Source organism: Acipenser ruthenus, chromosome 1 (genome assembly GCF_902713425.1).
Source record: "Acipenser ruthenus chromosome 1, fAciRut3.2 maternal haplotype, whole genome shotgun sequence".
Taxonomy (NCBI): domain Eukaryota; kingdom Metazoa; phylum Chordata; class Actinopteri; order Acipenseriformes; family Acipenseridae; genus Acipenser; species Acipenser ruthenus.
The window spans coordinates 54,809,092-54,834,799 of record NC_081189.1 but is presented as its reverse complement, the minus strand read 5'-3'; the positions used below and the strand labels follow the sequence as shown (position 1 = coordinate 54,834,799).

Below are 25,708 nucleotides of genomic sequence, written 5' to 3'. Positions count from 1 at the left end.
TAGCACTATTAGAATCTGGGGATACTTGTCTATCTGTCTTAAGATACATATTTTGCACTTATATTTTTGCATGTACATTTCTGGTGGATGTAGGTCATGGTGATCTATATTTTAATGACATTGGAAAGGATGCATTTTAACCATGTGTGAATTTTATGACAAAAGTAAAAGAAGATAAATAGGGGTCAGCAAGTTGAGCACATTGGACCCTTCAACAGACAGTTGGTATAAATTGGATAGCATTATCTCATGAAATCATCACAGAGATAGAACAATTGCCCAGTCCAGGATCTACTGATTCTAATTATTCTTTAAACCTTATCAGACTGATGCTGTAACCCTGCTTTACAGATCAAGAATAATAATGAAGAGTAAAATGACACTGGTTGCAGTGCTGGATCACATCATTTAGCACTTTAATTAACTATGTTTCAGCAGAGTGATCAGCAATAAAATTAAAATGAAGACGTTCAAACAGGCTGTTTATTTTTAGATACTCAAGTTGTGCATATATAACTCCCAAGCAATTTGGGGTCTGTAAATGCCTTTTCTGCTTCCAAACATATAGCCCAACAAAAAAGCTATTTTACGAGCCAATAGAACAGAAGTAAGCCATGAGCCAGTTTTACTTATAACTAAGTCCTGATGGAATTTGAGGAGATGGTTGATTTAGGTCTATTCACTGTATTTGTATCATTAAAGGGGTTGGGCTTTTTACTAGGAACTATAGGGGGGTAAAAGTGTACCCATCATGTGGTATGTGATTGACTGTGTCTTTTATAAGACCCAGAGCAGTTGGTTAGTCATAAAATGGGATGGGGCAAAGATTTATAAGTTTGAAATTATTTTACGCAGTAGTGAGTGTTACATTACAACTACAGTAGATTATTGGTAATCTGGAGCACGGTAGTATAAACTGACCCATAATCCAAACCATGTTATTTTAATAAAATACATGCTGAAAGCAACTGTAGAAACAAAATTTCCTCACAGGTGAATTAAAATATTGAAAACACAAACACTGCAGGTGTTATACAGTGTAGGTCATAATTTGAATACTGATTAAATAATTTGATAAAATGTAATTTGGGTGAGCATCAAATACATAAAACAAAGATAAATCTCTGAATTAAACAGGTTCCAGTCCTAGCTGGTTCGAATTAGTCAGGGTCTACTGTAATTGAGACAGGGGGCCAGGCATAGAATTAGGGCCAACAATATTCCGTCTTAAAATTGTTATGTAGGTCACCACCAACAACACAGAAACTGTTGCTAAAAGAAATAGCACTATGAAGAATGTTTATTTGTATATGTGGACTCTTGGTGAAGATCAGTCGGATTAAGTTATTAAGACTTAATGGTTTATGTGGTCTATCAACCTCATTGCAGTGTGGTGTGTAGATATATTAGTTCACCCTAAACCTCACATGAAATGGAAAAACAAAAGGAAAGCTTATCGCTTAACCCTAAAGTATTTCTATAGATATTATACAAGGCATGTAACCTAGCTGCTCACAGGGTGCACACATTCCGGAAATGACATACAGAGTATTTCAATGCATGAATCTGTATTTTTACACAATTTAGATTTCTCTTAAAAAAATATCTAAAATACAAAAATTCGGACCATAAACTGAAGATTTATCTGAATATTTGTAAACTCATTAATATTCTGACTGTAGTGCACAAGGTGTACCAAACCACTGTATGTATGCAGATGACTGCTGAATTCTTCCACATTTCTAATTAAAAATGTTTCAGTTCATTTGCTGCAGGCAATTTTTAATGAGCCCATTTTATTGTGCTATACTATATCTTTCCATTATGTCATGAATTTATTATCTTTAATTATAGAGATATCGGGATTGAAGAATACATTATTAGCATCTGTTATATGTAGCACCTACTTCTGTGTAAATTACTGAATCGTTTGTTATGTGAATGACATCCCTGACTTGTAATATATAAAAGCATCATCTCCCTGCTTCAATTCAGACAGACTTTAAAGGCTGATGCAGTAGTTGTGTTTGTTTCACAAGAAATAGTATAAAAAGTGATGACAACCACTAGGCCAGTCTAGAGTATAGACTTCTGCGCATTTCCACCCTCAGCTTTTCTGAGCGGAATCATTAAGGGATGGTGGCATATCCCTCATGTCTGTTGAATCAGTTATTCCCATAGTGGTTGTATACCACAATGATAGCTATGGCAGGTGTTTCCATTTTGAACTTGTCAGCTTCTGTATAAATCAGCATTGGTGCTTTAAATGTGTGTTTAATCTTTAATTGCAGTTTGCAGAGAGGATTCAAACCAGTCGATTGCCTCATGTTTGGCACTGATGCACTCACCCATGGAGACATCTATTGATAAGATTCCAGGAAGAGAACCAAAAGCCCTAGACACAACACATGGGTGAGTTTTGTTTTATTCCAAGCACATCATTGTGATACTTCAGAATTTGAAGGGTTGATTAAAAGGCCATTTAACAACAACAACAAAAAAATGAATTTCAACATTCAACATAAGTTTACAAGTTACCCTGGGTGATTGACTGTTGAAGAAAAAAAAACATTAAATACAAGAACTGCACTGTGTAATTAGACTATAATTGATTGTCGACTTATTCTACACTGACATAGGTTAATGGAGTTCTTTGCTTTGGTTTGAAGGCAGCAACATAACTGAAATGAATGTCCCTTTATAGAAGAATTACCTTTAATTAAAATAAAAAAGGTAAAAGATGTGAATTGATAAGTTTGAAGAGCAAGAACATGAATCCTCTTTATTTTTGTTATGCTTTCCCATTTTGTCATTTAACCCTTCTGGGCTTTCATTCAAATTAAATAACAATAAGAAGAAGAAGAAGAAGAAGAAGAAGAAGAAGAAGAAGAAGAAGAAGAAGAAGAAGAAGACAGAGATGAAAAAGACAAATAAGAATATATTATAAAATCTGCTAGAAATCTAACCTTAGATAAAGTAATATCCATATGTTAATATCCATAGAAACCACAAGGATGACATTGGAAAGAACTTCTTTTAACCAACCAACTGTAGTGTGTACAGAAGAAAGGGTAATTGGACAAATCCAATATTGAACAAACGCCATATGCCCTTCCATGTAGACAGACTTGTTTCTGAATGTGAAATACGTTAAAAGTCATCGTAAGTTGAGCCCAACTTCTCTTCGTTTATGGATATGTGAAGGATTATTTAATACTTGAGTTTGGTGACCTTCCACACCTCATAACAATATAGTTAAATCTGACATGTTACATTAAATTTCATTTGGTGTAATTCATGTGGAAATCAGAATCAGAATTGCCTATGTATGTATCTGTTTTTAATTCCTTCTTGAAATCAGGGTTATGACAATTAATTGCATCTAAAAAAAATTGAAATTAATTGTATTTTATTTTCTCCAAAACCAGTAAAGTGTGGAACATTCGTATGTTACTTAATTAGTTTTCATGTCAGTGCACTTTAATATGTATTTATCTCCAGTCTCTAAATGCATGGTAATCTCAAATTTAAGGAAGTTAGAGGCCAGAGCTTTGTAATGTACAATTTGTTCTGCAGCCTGTCCATATTTGTTTACTAGAATTATAACTGGATTGTATAATATTGTGGGCAGCAGCAGAAATAAGCATAGTAAGACCCATGCAGTATCTAATATACACTCTTCTTGCTCTTTGATGGATTTCGATTCTCAGTTACATTATTTTTTAATAATCTGTATCAAAGGTGATTAGTTATGATAAAGCTGAATATTGATATATAAGTGTTCCTGAGTTGCAACAATAGCAGCAATAACAGATGGATCATAGTTTTGAAATAAAACAGTTCATATCTATTTTTTTTGCAAAACTACAAAAATGCTCATTCAAAAGTATTCATACGCTGACAAGTAAAATGAAATGAATAGCTAGTTAAGGCACCTTTAGCATTAATAACCTCTTTTAAACAATTAGTTTATTTGTCAATGAGATTTTGGCATGATTCTTTAGTGATTTTTGACTATTCTTCAAAACAAAATTGTTCCAGTTCATTCAAATTTCGAGGACTTTTCTTGTACACAGCCCGCTTCAACTCATACCAAAGATTCTCACTTAGATTTAGATCGGAACCTTGACTAGGCCATTTCAGAACCTTGATTTTAAACTTCTTAACCATTCTGAAGTAGATTTTGATGTGTGCTTTGGATCATTGTTGTGTTAGAACGTCCAGTTGCGCTTTGAACCATGATTGACCAATATCTTTTGATATGCTATGGAATCCATTTTACTATGCACTGGAAATAAATGTCCTGTGTCACTAGAGGAAAAACAGCTCCATAGAAGGATATTACCACCTCCATGCTTGACAGTAGGTATGGTTTTCTTTTCTTTGTACGCCTCACCAGACTTTTTCCAAACTTAGCGACTATCAGGGTGACCAAATAGCTTGATTTTTATTTCATCACTCGACAAAACTTTTGACCAGAACTCATATCCATCATTCAAATGCCGTTTTGCAAACCAGCTTGTAAAACGGGAGCACAAGCTACTCTTGTTTTAAAACAAAAAGAGGCAACACATTTGCCTGGTTTATGCAAAAACAGGCATCAATACTTTTGATTGGTATTCTTAAGTTGTTTAATTTTATTTTGTAACATTAACTCTTTTAAAGAAAAAAATGGTGCTCATGACTCTGGAGTAAAAGGCTTTGCTAATTTCTACTGTTATGCTGAAGAGATCATTGATTTTGCCTACTTGTGAAAAACACACATGGTGTAGTGCAGACTGCTGTTTTTGCCATTGCCTTCACTGTCATGCTGCATTTAAACTAGAGAATATGTACATGCCCATATTCTTGTACACATTCATTGTTTTCTCAAAGGATAAACTTTTTCTTCTCTAGAATGACAGGATTGTTATTTTGGCAGTGTTGTGTTTTATTGCCGCTTTTGTGCTGGCACAAAGCTTGGTCACTAAAGTAGTCTGTCTGTCATTCCATGGAATCTCACTTAACGTCTTGCATCCTTCTTGACAGCTCATACTAAAGTGTGCCTTGCTGTTTCTCCTAACATAAATGGTATTCTCAGTGTTCACCCGACAGCCTTATGAAAAGATGATTGAACTGTTTTAAGTACTTATGCAGTTTTTTTCAGTGCTATAACTGGTGATTGGTGCATGACACATGCTTACTTGAATGATAGCGAGTAAGAAATGTACCATACTTACTTAAAAGTGGTATATCTGTACGGTAAAATGATGCTGATCCAAATTTATAAATCCAAAATAAATTCACAGCTCAGTTCACAACACAGTGCTTATAATCAAGGGCAGTATATTTGGTGCTTTGTGGTGTTCAGAAGCCAATGTAATATCAAGTAAATAATACTAACAATTAAAAACAGTACTGTAAAAGATTCACAGTTTTATTATTACATTAGAACCAAAACACATTTTCTGTTTTTTAGTCATGAAAATATTGCCTCTGTGTTTTCTTCCCAAATAAATTGCAATTGTGCTAAATATATAAAGGCAGTATTATGCAGATACTATATATAGTCATGAATATGCATCATGATCTATCCAAATTTTAAATATCTGGCCCTAAATTGCATTGTGTTTACCAATGTATTTGTATGTGTGCCACTATAGAGTAGGGTATATCTGTTTTTGGGAATTATTAAACTGAATAAGGTGAAGTTGTCTTACTTTTATCTTGCTTTTAACACCTGTAAATATTTAATGCTTGGTTGTTTGTGAGTGTAACATTGTAGAGAGGTGTGGGTGCTCATGTAACACTGTCAACAAGTGTAGCGCACGGAGGACATACAACAAAGCGTACAAAAAGCAAAAACAAAACATACAGTACAAAAACTACAAATCAAAGTAGCCATGAACACGGTGTACGCTACTCCCCTACATGGGAGGTCCCGCTCTTTAAGCTATGATCCTGGTTCACGTTGTCTTATGGCCTTGCAGCAGCTCTGAGGTGTACAAACAGGACTTTTTCATTAGGGATGCACTGAATCCAAGTTTTTGACATTCAGTTGAATACCGAATCCATCTCAAAAGATTCGGCCGAATACCGCACCGAATCTACAAAAACTGTCAAGAAAAACTTAAGGAAACTGTTGAATGAAAAACAGACTGGCAGCTACTAACAAGGGATGTGCACAATCTATTATTTTGAGCCTTTTAGTTCATAGTATTTTTATTACCAAAAGGAATATATCCCTGAATAAGATTTCAGTTTGAAACTTACACAATTTACCAATAGCCCCCTCCCCCCACAACAGAAATGTCAAAATACAGAACTGTTTACATTACCTTTACAAGAAAGGAGAGCTGCATCTTTGCCATAACCCACTATTTTCTTTGATGACGTTTCAACCTGTGTCACCTGATCTGAGAGCAGGGTTGCCAACAGGCTCCAGAATCTCGGGACACTTTAAGGCAGGTCAGGTTTTGTAACTCGCCTCTCTAAACTGCAATGTATTCAGTAAAGTGAGTGTGAATTGTGCAAACTGTCGCTAAATTAATTGAATTGTTTTACTTAGTTGTTACCAAGCACGCCCATGCCTGCGTGGATCGTTTCCATCAATCAGACCTATACAGCAGCTGATTGGCTTTCTGAGTCTCTGACTGGGTGGGACTGTGTGAAGCATGAAATATTAAACAAATAGAAACTGTACCTGCTGCCACAAGGTTAAATGAAAGAGTGCAGGTGAGTGCAAAGTTATCTATAATAATGGTGTTGCACAATTTTGATAGATATTGTTTACTGTATAAAAAAAATTCAAGCAATATGATTAATCGTTGTTACGAGGCTCTCCAGATAGAATCGCCACCACAATTAAACAATTAAATACATTTACTAAACTGCTCAAGCAATTCATAATCACTTTACATGTAAAATACATTGCAGTTTAGAGATGTGAGTTAAAAAAAAAAACCTGACCCTGTCGGGACACTGGGACCTTTAATAGAAAACCAGGACTGTACCAGCTAAACCGGGACCCTACATTGACTGCATAAATATATATTTTATTTTTTATCTTTCATTGATTTATTCATTATTAGGGGAGACCCTGTCTTGTTCATACAAGGGACAAACAGTGTTGATGAAGATTATTATTTAAATACAGATGACTGTAGTACACGATTGCAGTGGGAATGTCAGACTATATGGTAATATGCATATCACTGTGTGCATTATTACATATTATTATAGTTATCCATATCACACTGCATGACATTTCCCCAATAATAGTGAATCTCAGTAGCTGAAAAAAGAAGCATATGAGGAACATTTCTATGTGACTGGGTTCAGAAAATAATGATGAGGATTATTTAAATCAATGTGTAGGAGTTCCCCAGGAGCAGATCTTGAAATGTATTTATTTGAAAAAATATTTGAAAAAAAAACATTTAATAATAAAAAATGAATATTAAGCCTTGATTTGATTAAACCAGCATTATTTAATAGATAGTTTAAAAACATTATTACATAAATTTAGCAGAGAAACAAACAAGGAAATAAAACAACTGAATTCAAAGTGTGAAAAAAACCTTTTAAACACAGACTTTGTTGTCGCGTACAATAATGACGTATTTTACAATCTGCGCATGCAGGCTGCAGAGATACCCCTCTTCAAAAAGTAGGTATTCAGGCCGAATCTGAATCCGCCCCACTGGAACACACCTATCTGCTGATTAGGATTCCACAGCAGGTAGGCTCTCCCAGGAGTGTCAGGTTCTCCATTAACTATTTACAATAATTAGACACTATTTAACAACATTTTAACACACACAAACACACACACACACGCATATATATATATAAAACTCTTCATGCGTAGGGCTCCATCCCTGCCACAGTGAGTGATAGAACGATTGATTGAAAATTGCAGCTGATTCCACCTTGGAACTATTAAGGAGTACATTAAGCTAGTGAAGCATACTACATGTGACTAGTAGCCAATTGTATCCACCATGCATTTGAAAACAATAGGCATGGCAGTCATAATAAAATGTAAAGTAAGGAGCTATGTTTTAATTTAAGTTATGTCAGTGCACACAAAAAAATATATTATATTTAACTGTTCTAAATGGTGTCAGATCTAAATACTGTTGTTGTTCCTCTCATTATAAAAGGGAGTTTGAGAAAACCAACAGCTCTTTGTGTTCGACAGTCTCTTTAGTGAACTTTTTGTTAAAAGTAAGTAAAACACTAGGTTTGTTTCTATGTTTAGTGTTTAAATTGCGACAGTATTTAGATCTGCCACTGATTAGATTTCGGGGCATATTCAATTGCTCTAAAGTATTACCCATTTTAATGTTGTACTTTAAACATGAATTAATGTTGGACTTTTGTAACAATAAATGGTAAAGAATAATCAATCTGATTTAACCAAATACATGTAGTACATTTTTTAATATCTAAGAAGGGTCTATTACTGTAGCTTTAGTATGCAGCAGTGGGGCCCCTTTCATAAAGCTTTAACACTTGTACTATTAAATTAATGTTTTAATAAGTCTGTTTTACAAATAAAATAGACATTTGTTATCATAAAAATTGTTGTGGACTGGTGTTAAAAATCCACTAGGTGGGGCGATGAATGTGGCATCATAAACATTTCCAGAAAAAAAAAAAAAGATATATATATATATATATATTATTGCTGAAAATCTTTTTTAAAGAATAATGCTATATATAAAAAAATAAATACAAATGAAGCCATAATGAATAGCTTGAGTTTGAAAGTAGCCTTAGCTTACTTGCTTGGATATGTGGTTTTCATTACTCACATGACCTATTATAGTTTTTGTAAGTGAGTGATGCATCAAACATGTATAACTCTATTAAAAATGCTGCCTATAATTAGAAACTGCAAATTTTAACATGACATGATAGCCACCTAAAGTGCTGACACACTGGCTTTTGTTATCATTTCTTACTATAATGAGCATCAAAATCAATTAATGTAAGGCGGCTCATTCTTCATTTCTGTGCTGATGCAAAATGTTTAGTAGATTTATCTGAATGTTCCTTATGGGTAGGTGAAACATTCCATACAAACACAACCATTCAGTGCAGTCTAGTTTTTGTTTATAAACGCACAGGGCCATATTAGCTTTAACTCATGAGTTATTTAAATAAAAATAAATCTAGACTGTTAAAGATGTCCATACACTGTCATTAATATCAAACTATATTTTATTCATAAAAAAAACATACTTATGGAGATGGTTTATTCTAGAACTGGGTGGAAGTCTGTCTGTTAACTTTACACATATTCATATTATAGTAAAAATTTGATCGTAAACATTTCTAATTGGTTAAAGAAAGCAAAATTAATATGTTTGACTAAATGTTGTTCAATAAGTAAATCAGGCAAGATCAGAAGATATTTGTGTGTAAAGAAACATGTCAGATGCATACTCATGTTTGAGCCTCTGTGCCTGTCCAAAACACAACTATTTGTATTTGTATCCATCGTACAGAGACTGAAACACACAATGGTGTATATTTTAATAACAGTAATAGGCATAAAGGGTTACAACAAATGCATTTACCTGTGGTGTATCCTGCTTTGTATGTATCACATATATATTATTTTTACCATATAAATACAGGGGGCGCTGACGGACACAAGGCTTTATTTAGCATCTCTTGACAAGCTCTGCTGAAAATACTTTGTGATATGTGTTTGGATTCCTTCCCCAGTTGAAATTTACCCCTTGATATGTGAATTAAAGTATTAAAACAATATATCCATTCCAGTGGCATCTGGCCATTAAGGGCTGAAAGGGCCAAGCCCCTCCAGGGACATATTGCAACACGTTACTTACTGCGCTAATATTCATTGTTAGTTTCTCTTAAATCCATTTAATTTTACAGCAAAGGTGCACCCTCTGCATTCGGACGTTGTTGACATTCCTTGACCTGTGTCATCGGAGAGGGATAAATTTAGTTAGCCCTCAGCTTTGTTCAACTTGCTATGCATTCATCAGTCAGGGCTCGTAGGGACTCCCTACAGTTCACACAAAGCACACCGGGGATTAGATGTATTTACAGAAACTACAGATGTAACCTTTGAGCCCGCCAATTACACAGTTATTCAGCAAGTGCGAAGTGTGTTTATAAACGGCTACTGTATGATGAATTGCGTTGACAATTGTCTTTAGAAGCCTTTTCTTCTATGTCAACAGAAGAAAAGTTGGAGGTTAAAAGGCTGGGTGTACACCAACCAGGGGAGATTAAAAATTACACAAAATGACACAAAACAAAACCAAAGCTTTTGTGTGTCATGGTTTGATAGGAAGGATTGACTGACAGTGAGTGAAGCAAAATTACAGCGTTTTGTTTTCAATGCATCTTGTTTCGTGGGGATACAGCTTGGACCAAAACCGCAATGAATGATTTAAAACACCTGTCAGAGAAAGTTAAGAAAAATGAGTGCAGTGCTTCTCATATCAGGAACTGTGTTAAACTGAAAAATGATGGGAAATGTTAATATTGCTACTCAAATTGATGACGGTTACCATATTTCCATGCAAAGGCATAATGAGCTTGTACATAAGAATAGGTTTGTTCTTTCCCAGATAATTGACTGCATCATGTTCTGTGGAAGTCATGAGCTGCCACTTCTTTAAATCAGGGAGTGTTTTCTCAATTAGACCATTAGTTAGCTGACCACCTTGCAAATGCAACTGTGTCTAAAAATAAATTGAAGACCATACAAAACAAACTTCTAGATTGTATGCTCGAAGTGTACAAGAATAAAATGAACACTGTTTAAAATGCAAGATTCATATTGGTACCAGCTGACGAAACTACAGATGTGTCATGTACAACTCAACTAGTGCTTGTGCTTAGGTTTTAGGGTTTGTTTAACCTAGGGACTGAACTACTAAAGGATTAGCAACTCTTTTGAAGCAAGATCTGGAGCCTTACAATTTAAAAATGTAACTTGTTGTGCAAACATAACGTTGCAGCTGTAATGAGTGGTGCATTAAATGGTATCCACACAACACTCAAGAAAAGGTATTCATAAGTGAACTTTGTCCATTGCTATGCACATCACTTAAATATTATTAAGCGACAAATCTGCTCAGTTGTTAAACCAATCAGAATTTTCTTTGAGTCTTTCGGCGTTTTCAGTGTTTTTCTCAACATCTCCAAAACAAGGGTGACTTACAATCGTAAGCAAATACATTTCAAGTATCACAGTACAAGTAATAATACAATTAAGAGCAAGATAAATACAATGACTTTGGTTCAAGCAAGTACAAGTGTGACAAAATACAATTCAATAATACAGCAGATAACAGTGTCAGTGATAGTTACATCAGGATATGATTAAATACAAAATACTACAGATTAAACACTTGGCAGATTACAGTACTCTGAAGTACAGGATTAAATGCAGTAAAATAGGGGGCAGATAAGAGCAAGTAAAGCACATTTAAGGAAGGGTGATAAGTGTCCCAGGGGAAAAACAGAGGAGTTCTACAGGTGCTGTCTGAAGAGGTGAGTCTTAAGGAGGCGCCGGAATGTGGTCAGGGACTGGGCAGTCCTGACATCTGTAGGATGGTCATTCCACCACTGCGGAGCGAGGGTGGAGAAGGAGCGGGCTCTGGAGGCAGGCGGAGCGGAGAGGTCGAGTGGGGGTGTAGGGAGAGATGAGGGTCTGGAGGTAGCTGGGTGCAGTCTGGTCAAGGCATCTGTAGGCTAGTACAAGAGTCTTGAACTGGATGCGAGCGGTGATCGGGAGCCAGTGGAGTGAGCGGAGTAGTGGAGTTGCGTGGGAGAAGCGAGGCAAAGAGAACACCAGGTGGGCAGCGGAGTTCTGGATGAGCTGGAGCGGACGGGTGGCGGACGCAGGGAGGCCAGCCAGGAGGGAGTTGCAGTAGTCTAGGCGGGAGAGTACCAAGGTCTGGACCAGGAGCTGGGTGGCGTAGTTGGTGAGGAAGGGTCGGATTCTTCGGATGTTGCTCAGGAAGAATCGGCAAGTGCGTGCCAGAGTGGAGATGTGCTGGGAATAAGAGAGGCAGGGGTCCAGGGTGACTCCAAGGTTCTTAGCGGAGGAAGAGGGAGAGAGTGTGGTAGATTCCAGAGGAACAGAGATAGAGATCAGAGGGGGGGAGGAGGAGGAGGGAAAGAAAAGGAGGTCAGATTTAGAGAGGTTGAGTTTGAAATGATGCGAGTGCATCCAGGAGGAAATAGCAGACAGACAGGTAGAGATACGGGAGGGGATGGTGGAGTCAGAGGTGGGGAAGGAGAGGAAAATCTGAGCATCATCAGCATAGAAATGGTATAAGAAACCATAGGATGCGATGAGGGGGCCCAGGTTACTGTTACAGAAACTATAACATTGAGTGACCAACTACAGTACCTGCAAATATGAATGTTTTTCAATCTAAAGATACTGAACCACCAAAATCCCAAAAGTAGTAAGTAGACATGCCAATTTGGGGAAAGAGCTGTTAAATTAATTGGAAGATAGTGTAACCTGGGTCACTCTTTCTTCCCCATGCCACTTCACACTGGAATCAAGACTTCACACTACTGGCTTCACAAGGCGATTGTTTTATTGTGCTGCAAACAGAAAATGATAATCAGGGTTGCTGTCCCTCTTCATTAGCGCAACTCTCAGCTTTCTCTGAGTGTAAGAGCGCGGACTCCAAACATGCATACAATTACAATAATTAATAACACAATTAAACGTAATACCATTAATGATCGTATAGTGGTTTTCTTTTCAGCTTTCTTTTAAACAGTAAAAGAGAAATAACAAAAATACAGTACCTGCAAACAGAAAATGATAATCAGGGTTGCTGTCCCTCTTCATTAGCGCAACTCTCAGCTAGAAACAGCAATACAAGAAGAATCATTCTCTGTTTTTACAAAATACCAGTACTCTATGAACAAAATAACCTTATTGAACAAGATAGTCTAGTCTGCAGGTAATCAGTGAAGCCGTGCTCTTTGCTTTCAGTTTATGCTAATAAAATGAAACAGTACAACAGTGCATTAAGCCTTAAAATAAAAAATAAAAAAACGTATCGTTCCTTTCTTTTAAATAATGCAAAGTATCACACATTCATACAACACAAAATTACATAATACAATTCCAAAATAAATGTTCACCATAAAATACAAGACTAACTTATTTTTGAGTTATGTTTACACATTTATTTTAAAAGCAAAGAGCAGCGCCTACCTTTCTCTGAGTGTAAGAGCGCGGACTGGCTAAAATGGCGATTGTACTACACTAATCAGTAAGATCGGATCATACCATTTATGCCAGAACTCTGAAACACAAAATTTACAGCAAATTACTTCACAGTGGGGTAAATCAAATAATATCAGAAATAACTGTCTGCATTTGTACCATTTACCTAAATGCAACTGCACAGCAAAGGCTCCACAATTATTATTATCCACCCCTACGCCACATAGCAAAATGGACCGCGCTCTCAGATCGCACCACGCAACCAACTCTCCCCACAGACTTCCCGAACAAGGTAACTAAGGCTTCTAGGTTCTCCGATGTCAAATTTTGTGAAACTTCATTTAGTCATTTTCTATCTTGGTTACAATAGCAAAACAGAACAAAATATGAAAGAATGACAAACTGGGACTGGCTAAAACTAATTGAAATGGATGTATCAATGACAGAAAATATACACTAAAACAAAATACGAAGGGATTTCCATGGAAATGTAAAGGCCAAGGGGGACAAATATAAAATTTCAAGCTATGTTAGTCTCCGAGCTGGAATAAACCGCCATCTAAATTAAAACAGAAATCGGAAAATCAGTCAGCATACATAAACACCCTGATTTCATCCATTCAAACAGCATCTTTTTAGCGGTTTGTAAACGCTACAGGAAATCACAAAAAGACATATGAACATTATCCACTCTCCTCAGAAACAGACCTTCAAAAATTAAGTCTGAATCTCTGTCAACCGAAACGGCTCCGATCTTGGTGAGGAAATCCTGGGTAGAAGTACAGTACTATCTAGGGCGTCTACACGAAGAAGAAAAAAAAGAATCCAGTGCTGTTTGAACAATGTACATTCAATAGCAATGTACAATTCAACACATAGCAACAATAATTTGGACTGTTTAAATTAATGATTTACTAACTTTTACATGTTTCAATTAAATTAATTTATTTAGCTTTATTTCACCTAAACTGTACTGTTAAATGTCCCCTCACAAGTACATTTCTCTTCTCTACAAGCTGGTTAATAGCTTCATTGCACATATTCGGAGTTTCTTTGTTCCAATCCCTGTTCTGCTGCAGCTCCCATCTGCACCCCACCATGTATAGCCAACCAACTCAGCAACTTCCTCTGTGACCTTGAAGGCCTATTGCTCCTTGCAATTAGCTCAGATCATCTGCAGTCGTTATCTTGTCCTGTTGCTGGCCTGCACATATACACCACACAGTAGTTTTCCAAATAGCAGACAAATGCAGTTATTAACTGCAGTTCTTAACGCTTTCTTACTCACACCTATGTTTTGCGCGACAAACTGGTTGACTGTCTGAATATGCTTAATATACGATTCTAGCCATTTGACAGTTATGGCCGCCTTTTTCAATGGTGTTGATTGTGGACACAGTAAATATCCTGGCATCCTCATTACCCTACCAGGCATTGCCTCATATGGAGTTATCTTAGTAGTGCTGTGTGGTTTTGACCTGATAGCCTTCAGGACCTGTGGCAGCATTTCAACCCACCTGCGAGGATGTTCACTACAACATTTTTTCAATTTGTTTTCAAAGTTCTATTTGAAACTAGGTCTGGCAACTTTGTCATTGGCCCCTTATACGGGTGCAACTCGCGGAATTTCCCACATGGGACCCTGTGCTGCACATTCCCTGCTCATTGCCCTGTATTTTTGTGTGTGCTTTTATCTTGGCAATGGGTATATTCTTATGATGCAGAAATAGATCCCACACCACAATGAGCTATGAGTCAATGCATCGCCTCCTAAGGTGCTAAAACCATTGGCTGTATAGAGGGGCAGTGCCTTGGCAGTGTTGACCAAATACGCACTGTCTGAAAATATCTGCAGTGGTCCGGAAACATTTTGTAAGGTGTACAGTAAGGCACATACTTCTGCCAATTGGGATGAGGGCCTCTTAATTGAGTGTCTGTGTGTCTGTGGGGGTAACCACCAAGAATCCAGTATGGGGAGTGCCTCTGACATAATAGCTAGAGCCATCAATGTACACAGGTGTGGCATTGGGAAGAGACTGCATCAGTAATGTGTTCGGTGAAGGGGAGGGAGAGGTAAGGGACAGGTGTGGGGGGTGCCTTCTGTTATGAGAGTAGCAGGGAGTAACCATTTGCAAGAGCAATAGGCTCGATTTACTAAGGCGTTGGGAGGACAATTGAGTGGATCTTGGGTTAAGTAGCAGTGAGAAAGGGGTATGGGGTGTATGTAGTATAGTGGGGTTCAGGCCTGTGGCAGGGCAGAGAAAAGCCCTGGACATAATTAGAGGGGGCAGGGCAAAGCCCTGCTTGTAAATATATGTATTGTTTATTTTAGCACGGGTGACTGTATTGTTATGATTTCATATGTATTGGTTCATTATTATTAAAAATAATGTATTGTTTGGGAAAAAAGTAATGGTTTATTGTATTGGTATGATTTAAATGTATTTTTGTTTATTTAAAAAAAAAAAAAAGTTTTTTGTTTGTTATTATTTGGCAGCATGGATGCGGAAGCCCCATTCCACAAAACTCGTGTTGAATGTGACCAACTCCCAAATTGATTAATTAGTGTTAATTCGGAGGTGGTCACAATTATAAAAGCCTAGAGCTTTTGTTTGTTTCAGTGTGGGTGTTCAGGAAGGAGGAACTGTGCAAGAGAGAGCGAGAAACGAAACAAAATGAAACAGAAAGTAAAGAATAACAATTGTTACATGTGCTGGAAGCACCAGCACGGTACTTGTTTATTTGTTTGGTGTCAGTGTGTTCATGATTTGTTTTTTTCAACTTTTTATTTTGCTGTGAGCAGTGTTTTTTGTTTAAATATTTATTTTATTTTTGTGTAATAAAAACTGCGCCGCAGCGCTTTTCGCCCGAGTACCTGCCTGTATTGTCTCTCAGCTGTCTGGTCTGGGAACGCCAACCCTCGGCTACCCTGTCACAAGGCCTGCCACTCAAGTACAGTTGTACAGCCCAGCAGGTGGCATTTAGATGTACTGTAGTTCACAGGCTGTGAATTTGGAGGCCCTTGTGAAGCTCTGGATGCAAAGGCGATAGGTCTTATCTTGCCATCTCTTTCTTATGACAGGACATCCGATAGTGCACATGCAGTTGTTGCCACCTTCAAGTGAAACGGTGCTGAAGGGTCGGGAGTGATGAGGGATGTTGCTTGTGCTACCTCTGTTTTCAGAGCCTCCATGGCAGCAGTGTGGTGCCCTGTCCATGGTAACTTGTCATCAGGGACTTATTCTTTATTGAGGTCATACAGGGGTTTTGCTGCTTCTGTGAACCCAGGTATGAAGTCCCTCTGGTAGCTGACGAGACCCAGAAAGGAGCGAAGGGCTGTCTTGGTGACATATGCTTGTGATGAATTTGATCTTTTCTTCATCTGGCGTTCGTCCTTCCTTCGAAATTGTAACGCCAAGGAAACTGACAAACTGTTGAGCTATCTGTACTTGGTTGACCTTTAACCCCACCTGTCAGAAGTTGCAGGAGCTTGGGCAAGAGTTCATCATGCTCCTCCTGTGTTTCTGTTGCCAGGAGCAGATTATCTACATATTGTAGCAAAGCATCTGGCTTGCTGAATCCTTTTAAGGCCGCAGCCACTCGTTTATGGAATAAGAAACTCCCATGGCAACCGAATGAGTGTACTGCTTGTCCCCAAAGCTAAATGCAAACTTGTACTGAAAGTCCTCTTTTAATGGCACACTCCAAAAGCCGTTAGAAATGTCCAATACAGAGAATACAGTAGCGTTATGGGGTACGCTGGATAATATGGTAGGTGTGTCTCTTACTACTGGGCTGGCTGCTGGAGTACTTTTGTTAAGCAAGCTGTAGTGCACTTTGAAACGACAGGAGCCGCCCGACTTCTTTACTGGCCATATGTGTGAGTTGGTAACAGATGTTCATTCCTTTAGTACACCCTGATGTAGTAAAGATCTGAGGATGCGCTAGTCACCATCTGCCTCCCTTGGGTAACAATACTGTCGGGCTCCCTTATGTGGTGATCTGTTTATATCTTCCTGTGACAGGCTGGCTGCAGGGAGGAACTCAGACCAGAGAGAGAAACAAACAGACAGACGGTGATGATGAGAGAAACTGAGTGCGGTGGTTGCACTCAGTGTTTAATAACAAATAAATAAAAAGGTTTAACAAACAGAACACAGGACACAGCACTTCACGCCAAAATAAAGAGACAAACAAAACGGACTATACAGTAAACAGACGGACAGACACACAAACAAACATGGTGAGTTTTAAATAAACAAGTATCGTGCTGGTCCTACCAGCACGTAATAGCAATTGATATTTAAACTAACTTTTATTTCTCCTTCTCTCTCACCCGTTCTCCACTCTCGAACACCCAACCCCGAGTGAAAGAAACGTGCATCTATATATACTGTTGTGCTGGGATTGAATTACTAATTAATTATTCACTTGAATCCCAGCACGTGAATTAATTCTGTGCAACCCCATGCTCACATACTATACTTACAATGCACGTGCAGTGATGTGCAATCCCGTGCCTAAATACAAATATACAATTTAAATCACACGTGAAACACAGACCCGTTTATATCCCGTGTACCAATCTCTATACACCAACATTAACACACGCAACATACACCATATAACACACACATGCACACAGGGGCGGGGCACATTGCCACACTTCCTCACCTTGTAGCAGGCCGCAGCCATGTTTATGAGTGGCAAAGGCCGCCTGCTGAGCTGTAATTATAGCTTGTACAGAAGGGTTAGTGTGTGTGGGAAGGAGGTAAGAGTCAGGCTTTTTAATTACTGATATACAACCACCACCGTGAATACTGCACACAAGACCTGTTTCCTGCCAACATGTAATACATTGTTCAAATAATCCACTACACACTCCACCGCCTGCATTACACCGGTACCCAAAATACTAACCTCATCGGGAAGATGCATAAGCATAGGCCTGGACACCCTTAAGCTAGCATTAGCGGTGCTGATAGAAAAAGAGTTAGAAAATAGGCTTTGGCCAAGGCTCCCTGGAAGCCATCCAAAGAGGTGCCGCCACCTGAGAATAAGGGGTGTCGTTGGGGTTGCTCGGTGTGTAGGATAGATACGGATGTGCCAGTATTGACTAAAAAAGGGACCAGTGGGCCTCCACTCACTGACCATCGATTAAAGGCTGATTCCATCTGTCTTGCTGTAACTGAACGAAAAGTGGCTTAGGGGAGACCCCGTACCCCTAGCGGAGCTCAATATACAGGGCTCCAGACAAACATTTTGCCTTAGGAGCCAATGTCTCCTAGGCCAAACAAATCCAATTGTTGTGTGCCACTTTAGGAACAGCAACTTCTTATGACAAAAGGCTACAGAAGAGAGGATTAGATAACTATTAAAGGTCCATGGAGAGACTGAAGAGAAAGTGTTCTATACTGGTACCAAATGGGAGATTTAAATTATGAATTAAATTATGATTGTAATTCAGGCTTCTATGTTACTAATTATGATTTTCTATGTGGTCTATCTACATTGTTTAGTTTGTGACCATTGTAAACAGCTTGACTTTCTTATGCAGTGGCAGCTGCAAAGCTTGTTGTAAGTTGTGTAAGGCGTGGGTGTCTGTCAGGGAACAACTGGGTAGAATGTAGGTGACAGAGGTTCCCAGGATGGGTAAGATTGGGTAAAACAGACCTGACAACCTAAGACAGGCCAGTCAGTGCCCTGTCCCAGGTAAGCATGTGTAAACCCTTGGAAGTTTTTTGTAGTTGTGTCCAGGGTTCAAGGGGGTATTATGTAAAGCTTTCCTAACTTTTGCCTAGTGTTGTCCTGCCTGGTTTTACATAACTCAGTGCAGAGTTCAGCTGTGACCTCGGACAGATGATAACATCTTTGTTTTCGCTTAAGTTGTTTTTGCTTAAAAAGCTGTTTTGATCATATGTACAAACCACAATCAAACCAGCTAAAAGTGGTTCTAAAACCACAAACTTCTGCTACACAGTGTTCGCGCTAGGCCGCACCAATGGCCCCCTGAAGTAAAAAATGTCCCGCTGAATTTCTCTTAATGTGCCCATGTGTCCCCCTCCCCAGATGCAATACCAAAAAGTAGAATTATAAATCACATATGAGAAATAAGCCAATCACAGAGCAGCATTTCCAAACATTCATATACCTCTTATCTTGTGTATAAATGTAATCCTGTGTATATCAGTATTTTAAAAATAAAACTCAAAATAAAAACAGTAACATGGAAAATCCTGTTATTAACTTTGACCTTTGTTTTAATTTGGATAAACTGGACAATAGCTTGTCCGAAGAAAATATGACAGGAACTGCAGAAATAGAAAAGCAACTAATGAAATCCGAACCATCTACGGTGCAAAGTAATAATCGTTTTTCAACACTAAAACTTGAAGACATTAGCTTACTAGAGGGAGTGAAGAATAAAAAAAAAAAATCAGCAAACGTGGGCTGTTAACATTTTTAAAGATTTATGTTTTGAGAAAGAGAACTCTGTAGACTCTGAAGTTCTACCCAATGAAGAACTAGCGAAACTACTGTCCGACTTCTACCTCTCCCTGAGACAAAGTGACGGCAGTCTGTACAAGCGGGACAGCCTCATAAACATTAGAAATGGGATTAACCGTTACCTTCAGCAACACCCCTGGAATAAAAATACCGATATCTCTAAAGATTTTGAATTCTGTCAGGCAAACAAACACCTAAATCTACAAGCTAAACATGCAGCTTGTTGTGGCTCAAATTATGTAAATCATAAAAAGCAGATTTCAAGAACAGATCTGAAGAAACTGTATACGTCTAGAACTTTGAGTGAAAAAACAGCTACTAACCTACATGGCACAAGGCAGCCCCAGCTCAACGGAGGAAGATGGTAGTCAACGATGTGCAAAAGCAGGAGGAGAGGATGAGGTGTATAAAGGCCATTTCCCAGGCCAAGCAGGGAGAATGGATGAGATGGGAGAGTGTGGAACAACGCAAGATTGGCTGGCAAGACCTATGGTCAATGGAACCGAGCAGGATCAGTTTCCTCATCAGGTCAATCTATGATGTTCTCCCATCACCACAGAACCTAAACCTCTGGGTAGGAGAGGATCCCTCATGTCCTTTGTGTTCATCACCTGCAACATTAAGGCACATTTTGACAGGATGTAAGGTGGCTCTTAGCCAAGGATGATTTACTTGGCACCATGACCAGGTGCTGCGATGTTTGGCCTTAGCATTAGAAGACAAGCGTAACATGACCAATAAGTTGCCACCTGTTCCATCAAAACATTACACACAAAAGACAACATTCCTCCGCCCAGGAGAGCAACCACCAAGAAAAGGTGTTAAAACCAATCCTCGCCCAGGACAACTGGAAGCTGCTAGAGACTGGAAAATGCTGGCAGATGTTGGTCAATGGCTTATTTTTCCACCTGAGATTGCCACCACTAACCTTCGACCAGATATTGTCTTGTGGTCTGGATCAGCACGCCTTGTTCACCTGGTAGAGTTAACAGTGCCATGGGAGGATGCTGTAGATGAGGCGTATGAGAGGAAGAAACTGCGGTATGCTCAACTAGCCACTGAAGCGGAACAGTGAGGATGGAGAGTCCAGGTTTACCCAGTGGAGGTGGGTTGTCGAGGATTTGTGGCACACTCTACAACCCGAGACGTCGGATTCAGTGGCCAAGAGTTGCGTCGCACAGTGAAGAACTTATCTGAAGCAGCAGAGAGGAGCAGCAACTGGCTGTGGTTGAGACGGAAAGATTCTGGCTGGGGATCTCAAGCACAATAGAAAGAAAGAAACGGTGATGTACAGGTAAGTAAGCTGGGCTGAGTTGAGTGGGGGACGGAGGGGGGTGATTCTGGGATGCCAGAATCACCGTCGAGCCTTCTTGAGGTGTCGTGGGCTAGTCGATGAAACACCGAGGATGGAAGGTGCCCACTTGAAGACCCCAGAGATGTACGTTTCCAATTTCACCCAGAACAGCCAAGGCTTTTTCAAACTCCACGAAAAAAAAATCGGATGACATCTGGCACGGGAAGCATCCCCTCGGTGATAAGTTTTATTGCCGGTTTGATGAAAAAGATCTCCTAGAAGCTGCTCTCTCTACAATTTACACCAGCCACTGTGTTCGTGCCACTTGTTGCCAAGTTTTAAGTGATGCTGGAGTTGAAGACAGGCACATTATTTCAGTTTCTGGACAAAACAGCGAACTCAGTCTCAAGCACTACACAACAAACACAGATGAAATGCAAAAAAAGGGAAATAAATACATTTCTTCACGCAAGTCTTCAGGAACAAGTGTCCTCTCCTGCAACAGCAATGCCTAGTAATAACTTTCCTACACCAAATCAGAGCAACTGTTTCAACTCTTCAGTTACTAACGACACTTTGGGACACTTAAATGCTACTGGTGCAAGTTTTAGAGGTTGTACATTTGTTTTTAATAAATAGTTTTGTCACGTTTAATTAGTCTGAAAACACGGCATCTCTTATAAAATGAGACACCCTTCACATGACATATTAAACTTATAAAATGGCGTATGCTGTGATTAATGCATTTTGTATTAATATGGCATTTCTGTCTGTTGTTTTCTGACAAACTGACGCTGTTTACCTCAACCCAGACTAATCTTATTTTTCTTTGTTTATACTTGCCTATTAAAACATTTTGACCGATGCGTTTTCATAGATACAGCCTCAAATCCTTGATTTATTAATTTTTTTAAAAAGATGATCAATATGAAAGTCAACATGAAAATGACGACACAGCCAGCCAGGAAGCTCTTCACACACAGTTACATCAGTGGAAATGGAATCCTCTGATTTGCCGCCAGCGGAAAAAAATGCAGTGGCCAGGAATGGTTGAAGAAACACAAGTGGCTTACTTTTGACGAGGGCAGTGATAAGATGTTTTGCCAGGTTTGTGTTTCTAAAAACAAAACAAACCCATTCACAGTCAGATATAACAACCACCCAACATCAGCCCGGGAACGGCATTTACTGTCAAAGGACCATCGTAATGCTGTGCTTGAGAAAGATGCCGATACTACAATGATGAAAATGCTCCAACAGGCAATGAATGAGAACGAGTAGACTATCCTCAAAGCACTGCAAACCGTATACTTCATTGCAAAGGAGGATATTCCATCTCTGGAATATAGCAGCTTTTTGGATTTTATGATTTTCCAAGGAGTGGAAAACTTAGGAGAAACTTAGTGTTGGGGGAAATGTCACATACAGGTCACACACAGTCTGTGAGGAAATGCAAGAAGCCATTGCAGAGGTCATTACCGAGAAAATTAATGAAAAATTGGGAAGTTGCGATTATGTGACATGGCTGGCTGACGGAAGTACAGACATGACAGTTCACAAAAAGCTGTATCTGTATGAGGCTTGTGGAAGGTATTGTGTCCGAGACCCTTTTCATTAAGAATATGAGGATTTCAAGTGGGAATGCAGAAAACGTATATCAAGAAATAAAGTCCTTCTGGAAAGGAATGTTGACAAAGACAAAGTAATCAGCTTCGGCAGTGACGGTGCCTCTGTAAGTACATTAATTTGGTAAGGATTAAAATGTATTATGTTTCTGCTTAAAATACTCTGAAATTCATCTGCTGTAAACTTGTTTCTTTGCTAGACCAAATATGTCTGTCTGACGTTTGGAGATATGGAGTGACAGAGCAAGTGAATGGGGGAAATGTGTGCTGAGTGTAGTTTAAACGTTACTATACTTACTACAAAGTGCATTAAGTCTGTGAAACAAAAACCGCATCTGTTGATTTAAAAAAAAAAAACAGTAGCCTATGGTTTTTAAACACTTTTACTTTGATATGTTCTACAAAAACGTGCATGACTGTAAATTAGATGAGTAATGTACATCAATATAATGCAATGTAAATGTATTTTTTTAGGCTATAATGTTGTTTTTTTTTAAATATATTTTAATTAGCAATTTTTTCTAATGCTACTTCACATATTAATAATGGAAAAATCGCATTGTTTAAAACAAAAAAAAAAAGCCTTAATATTTTTATTTATTGCACTTCATTTTACAACAGGATTTATAATGTTATTTGGGTAAAGTTTTATAGTATTGAGAACTTACCAGTCAGGACAATGGCATTTATTTACTACTGCATTAAACTGTATCAGGAAATGTGGTTTATTTACTGAAAATCATTAGGTGATGAGGAGAACAAAAAATGGAGTGGCCACAAAAATAGAGCAAGATTATCCCTACCTGCACAGTTCATTGTTTATCAACTGGCACTGGCCACAAGTCAGGCAGCAAACAATGTCACCTACATGCAAAAGTTCCAGGAAATTATCACAGCCTTGTATTACTACTTTAAGCATTGTGCTGTTCGTGTGGGCAAACTGCAGGACATGGAGGAAGTCTTAGATGCCCCTCTTTTGAAAATCAAGGAGGTACATGATGTTTGGTGGTTTTCATTCTGTGCCGCTTTAGAAGCAGTGTATAGGTGCTAGGAACCTTGTGCTGTGATGTTAGAGCAGCAGAAAGACCCAAAAGGGAGTGGCATTTTGAAAAATATTGCATTATTTGAGTTTTTAGCTGTGATGTCCATGCTCATGAATGTTATTCCCATTCTGACACAATTAAATATGACTTTCCAGAAGACAGACTTGGATTTGGCCCTTGTAAATCCAGCTTTACAAGCAGCCAGAAGTCAGTTAGACTGCTTACTGAGGGAAGATGGGCCCCACTTGTCCAAGTTTCTCAGAGAAGCAGGACAATCCATGCAGTAGTACAAAGGGGTAAACATCTCTGACACTCCAACACAGAGAAAGAGTGCAAGCACAGTCAAAACGAATTTCTTCACTCTTTTGAGATCTGCGATGAGTGAAATCACTAACAATCAATTTTAAGGCACAGTGACTGATTAGGTAAATACACAATGGCAGGGTTGCAAAGGAAAAGATTTTTTTTTAAAGAAAAAAATGATACAATTATTGAAATGGATGGTCGACACAAATCTGTTCTATTTGGCAAATTTTCTAGAAGTTTTAGTCACGAAGAAAAAAAAAGTTGCAGATGATCAACTGATGCAGTAAACATTGTTGGGGAGGAGCAAAGAACAGCAGCCGAAATAAGAAAGAAATGGACAGATCTAGTGAGCAGAATGAAATTAAAAGAAAGGAGATGAAAAAGGTTTAAAGTTGATTGAGGAAAACAAAAATACCTCACTGTTAACAGAGATTTAGAGCTGTGTAGAATTGACAGGCTTGACAGTCTATGAACCAACTACGGTCAAAACCATAATTTGGGGATCTGGCAGGTTTCTTTTAGATTGTTTTTATTTAGAGACAAGGAGGCACTTGTCACTGTTTTTGTCACTTGAATTTAGTCAATTTTATTTTTCTATCATGTTCTATTTATTTGTCCACCATAACAAAGGAGTATGACAGTTACCTGCAGGGTAGTTCAGCCAATGGGTTTCCAGTATTGTCCTGAGGAACAGGAAGCCAGTGTGCTTTGAGGTGTGGTATACACAGTGCCCCCTGCCCCCCATAGTGCCCCCCCCCCCCCAAACACCCTAACATTGCATTTCCCTACTTTTTACATTTTAATATCAAACCTAACTGACGCATTAACACCCCTCATTATATCACCCCTCGCTATACTGCGGATTTGGATATGTCGCATTCCTGGAGTTGGCTCCCCATTTTTACAGTCTAACTGCACATAATTTAGCTGCAATATACTTAGGCAATTTCACTTAGAATTACTGTTCATTTTATTTCGTACTGCACACCACAAACAATTTCAGCCAACGAGGTGTTCACTTGTGGCAGCAATGCACTAGCAAAAGTCAGGGCAGTGATGTCGGCTCCCTGGCAACAAGCCTCCTGTGTTGAGAATGGATTCTTTCAATGCAGCGGGTTTGTGCATTTGAGAAAAGAGAGGAAGATTCATGAAATTAATTGGAGACTTAAGTTGATGAGAAGCAATTACCTTCCACAGTACAAATTAAAACTGTGTGCTGCATTTTATACGATAAATGAGAAAAAGCGGGTTGTGTAGAGTATTTATATTGGACCCTGACACCCCCGATAAAAGAGGGAGTGGTTGTACAGTATTTGTATTGTTTTTCTATGGGTCTCTCGCTATATCGTGGTCCTCAATATTTAGCAGACATCCGTGATATATAGAGTGGGTGGTGTACATCTTCTTTCTTTATTTTTAATTGGAAACTGCTCTGTTGTACAGTATTACAATATTAGAAAACCTCTTCATCATTCCAAGTTTATAACAGATGTTGTTTGATGACAGTAGTTTATATTGAAGTGAAGATTGAGGACCACAGTGTAAAGAAGCATTGGAGTTAAATGGTTAAAATCCAACAGCATTTTTAAAGGCTACCACTACATTAAAACAGAGTAATTTCCCTGACAGTTGTGTCATTGTATTAACAAATCGTTATTGATATTTCTGTCATATACTTCTGCATAAGTCAAGTAGAAATACAGGA

The 25,708-nt window shown here is 38.4% G+C and overlaps 1 protein-coding gene and 1 long non-coding RNA gene across 3 annotated transcripts in view; both read left to right on the top strand.

Moving 5' to 3' along the window:
* Nucleotides 1–25,708, top strand: part of LOC117420735 (serine-rich coiled-coil domain-containing protein 1-like) — a 651,306-nt gene that overhangs the window by 135,689 nt on the left and 489,909 nt on the right. For both annotated transcript variants that reach the window (XM_059026175.1, XM_034034306.3), the window contains exon 5: nucleotides 2,292–2,412. In XM_059026175.1, the coding sequence (XP_058882158.1) occupies nucleotides 2,292–2,412 (121 nt within the window). The remainder of the gene's footprint in view (nucleotides 1–2,291; nucleotides 2,413–25,708) is intronic.
* The window catches only part of LOC131737430 (uncharacterized), a 40,834-nt gene continuing 37,824 nt past the window's right edge, over nucleotides 22,699–25,708 (top strand). The window contains exon 1 of the long non-coding RNA XR_009329029.1: nucleotides 22,699–22,761. This is a non-coding gene — a long non-coding RNA (uncharacterized LOC131737430). The remainder of the gene's footprint in view (nucleotides 22,762–25,708) is intronic.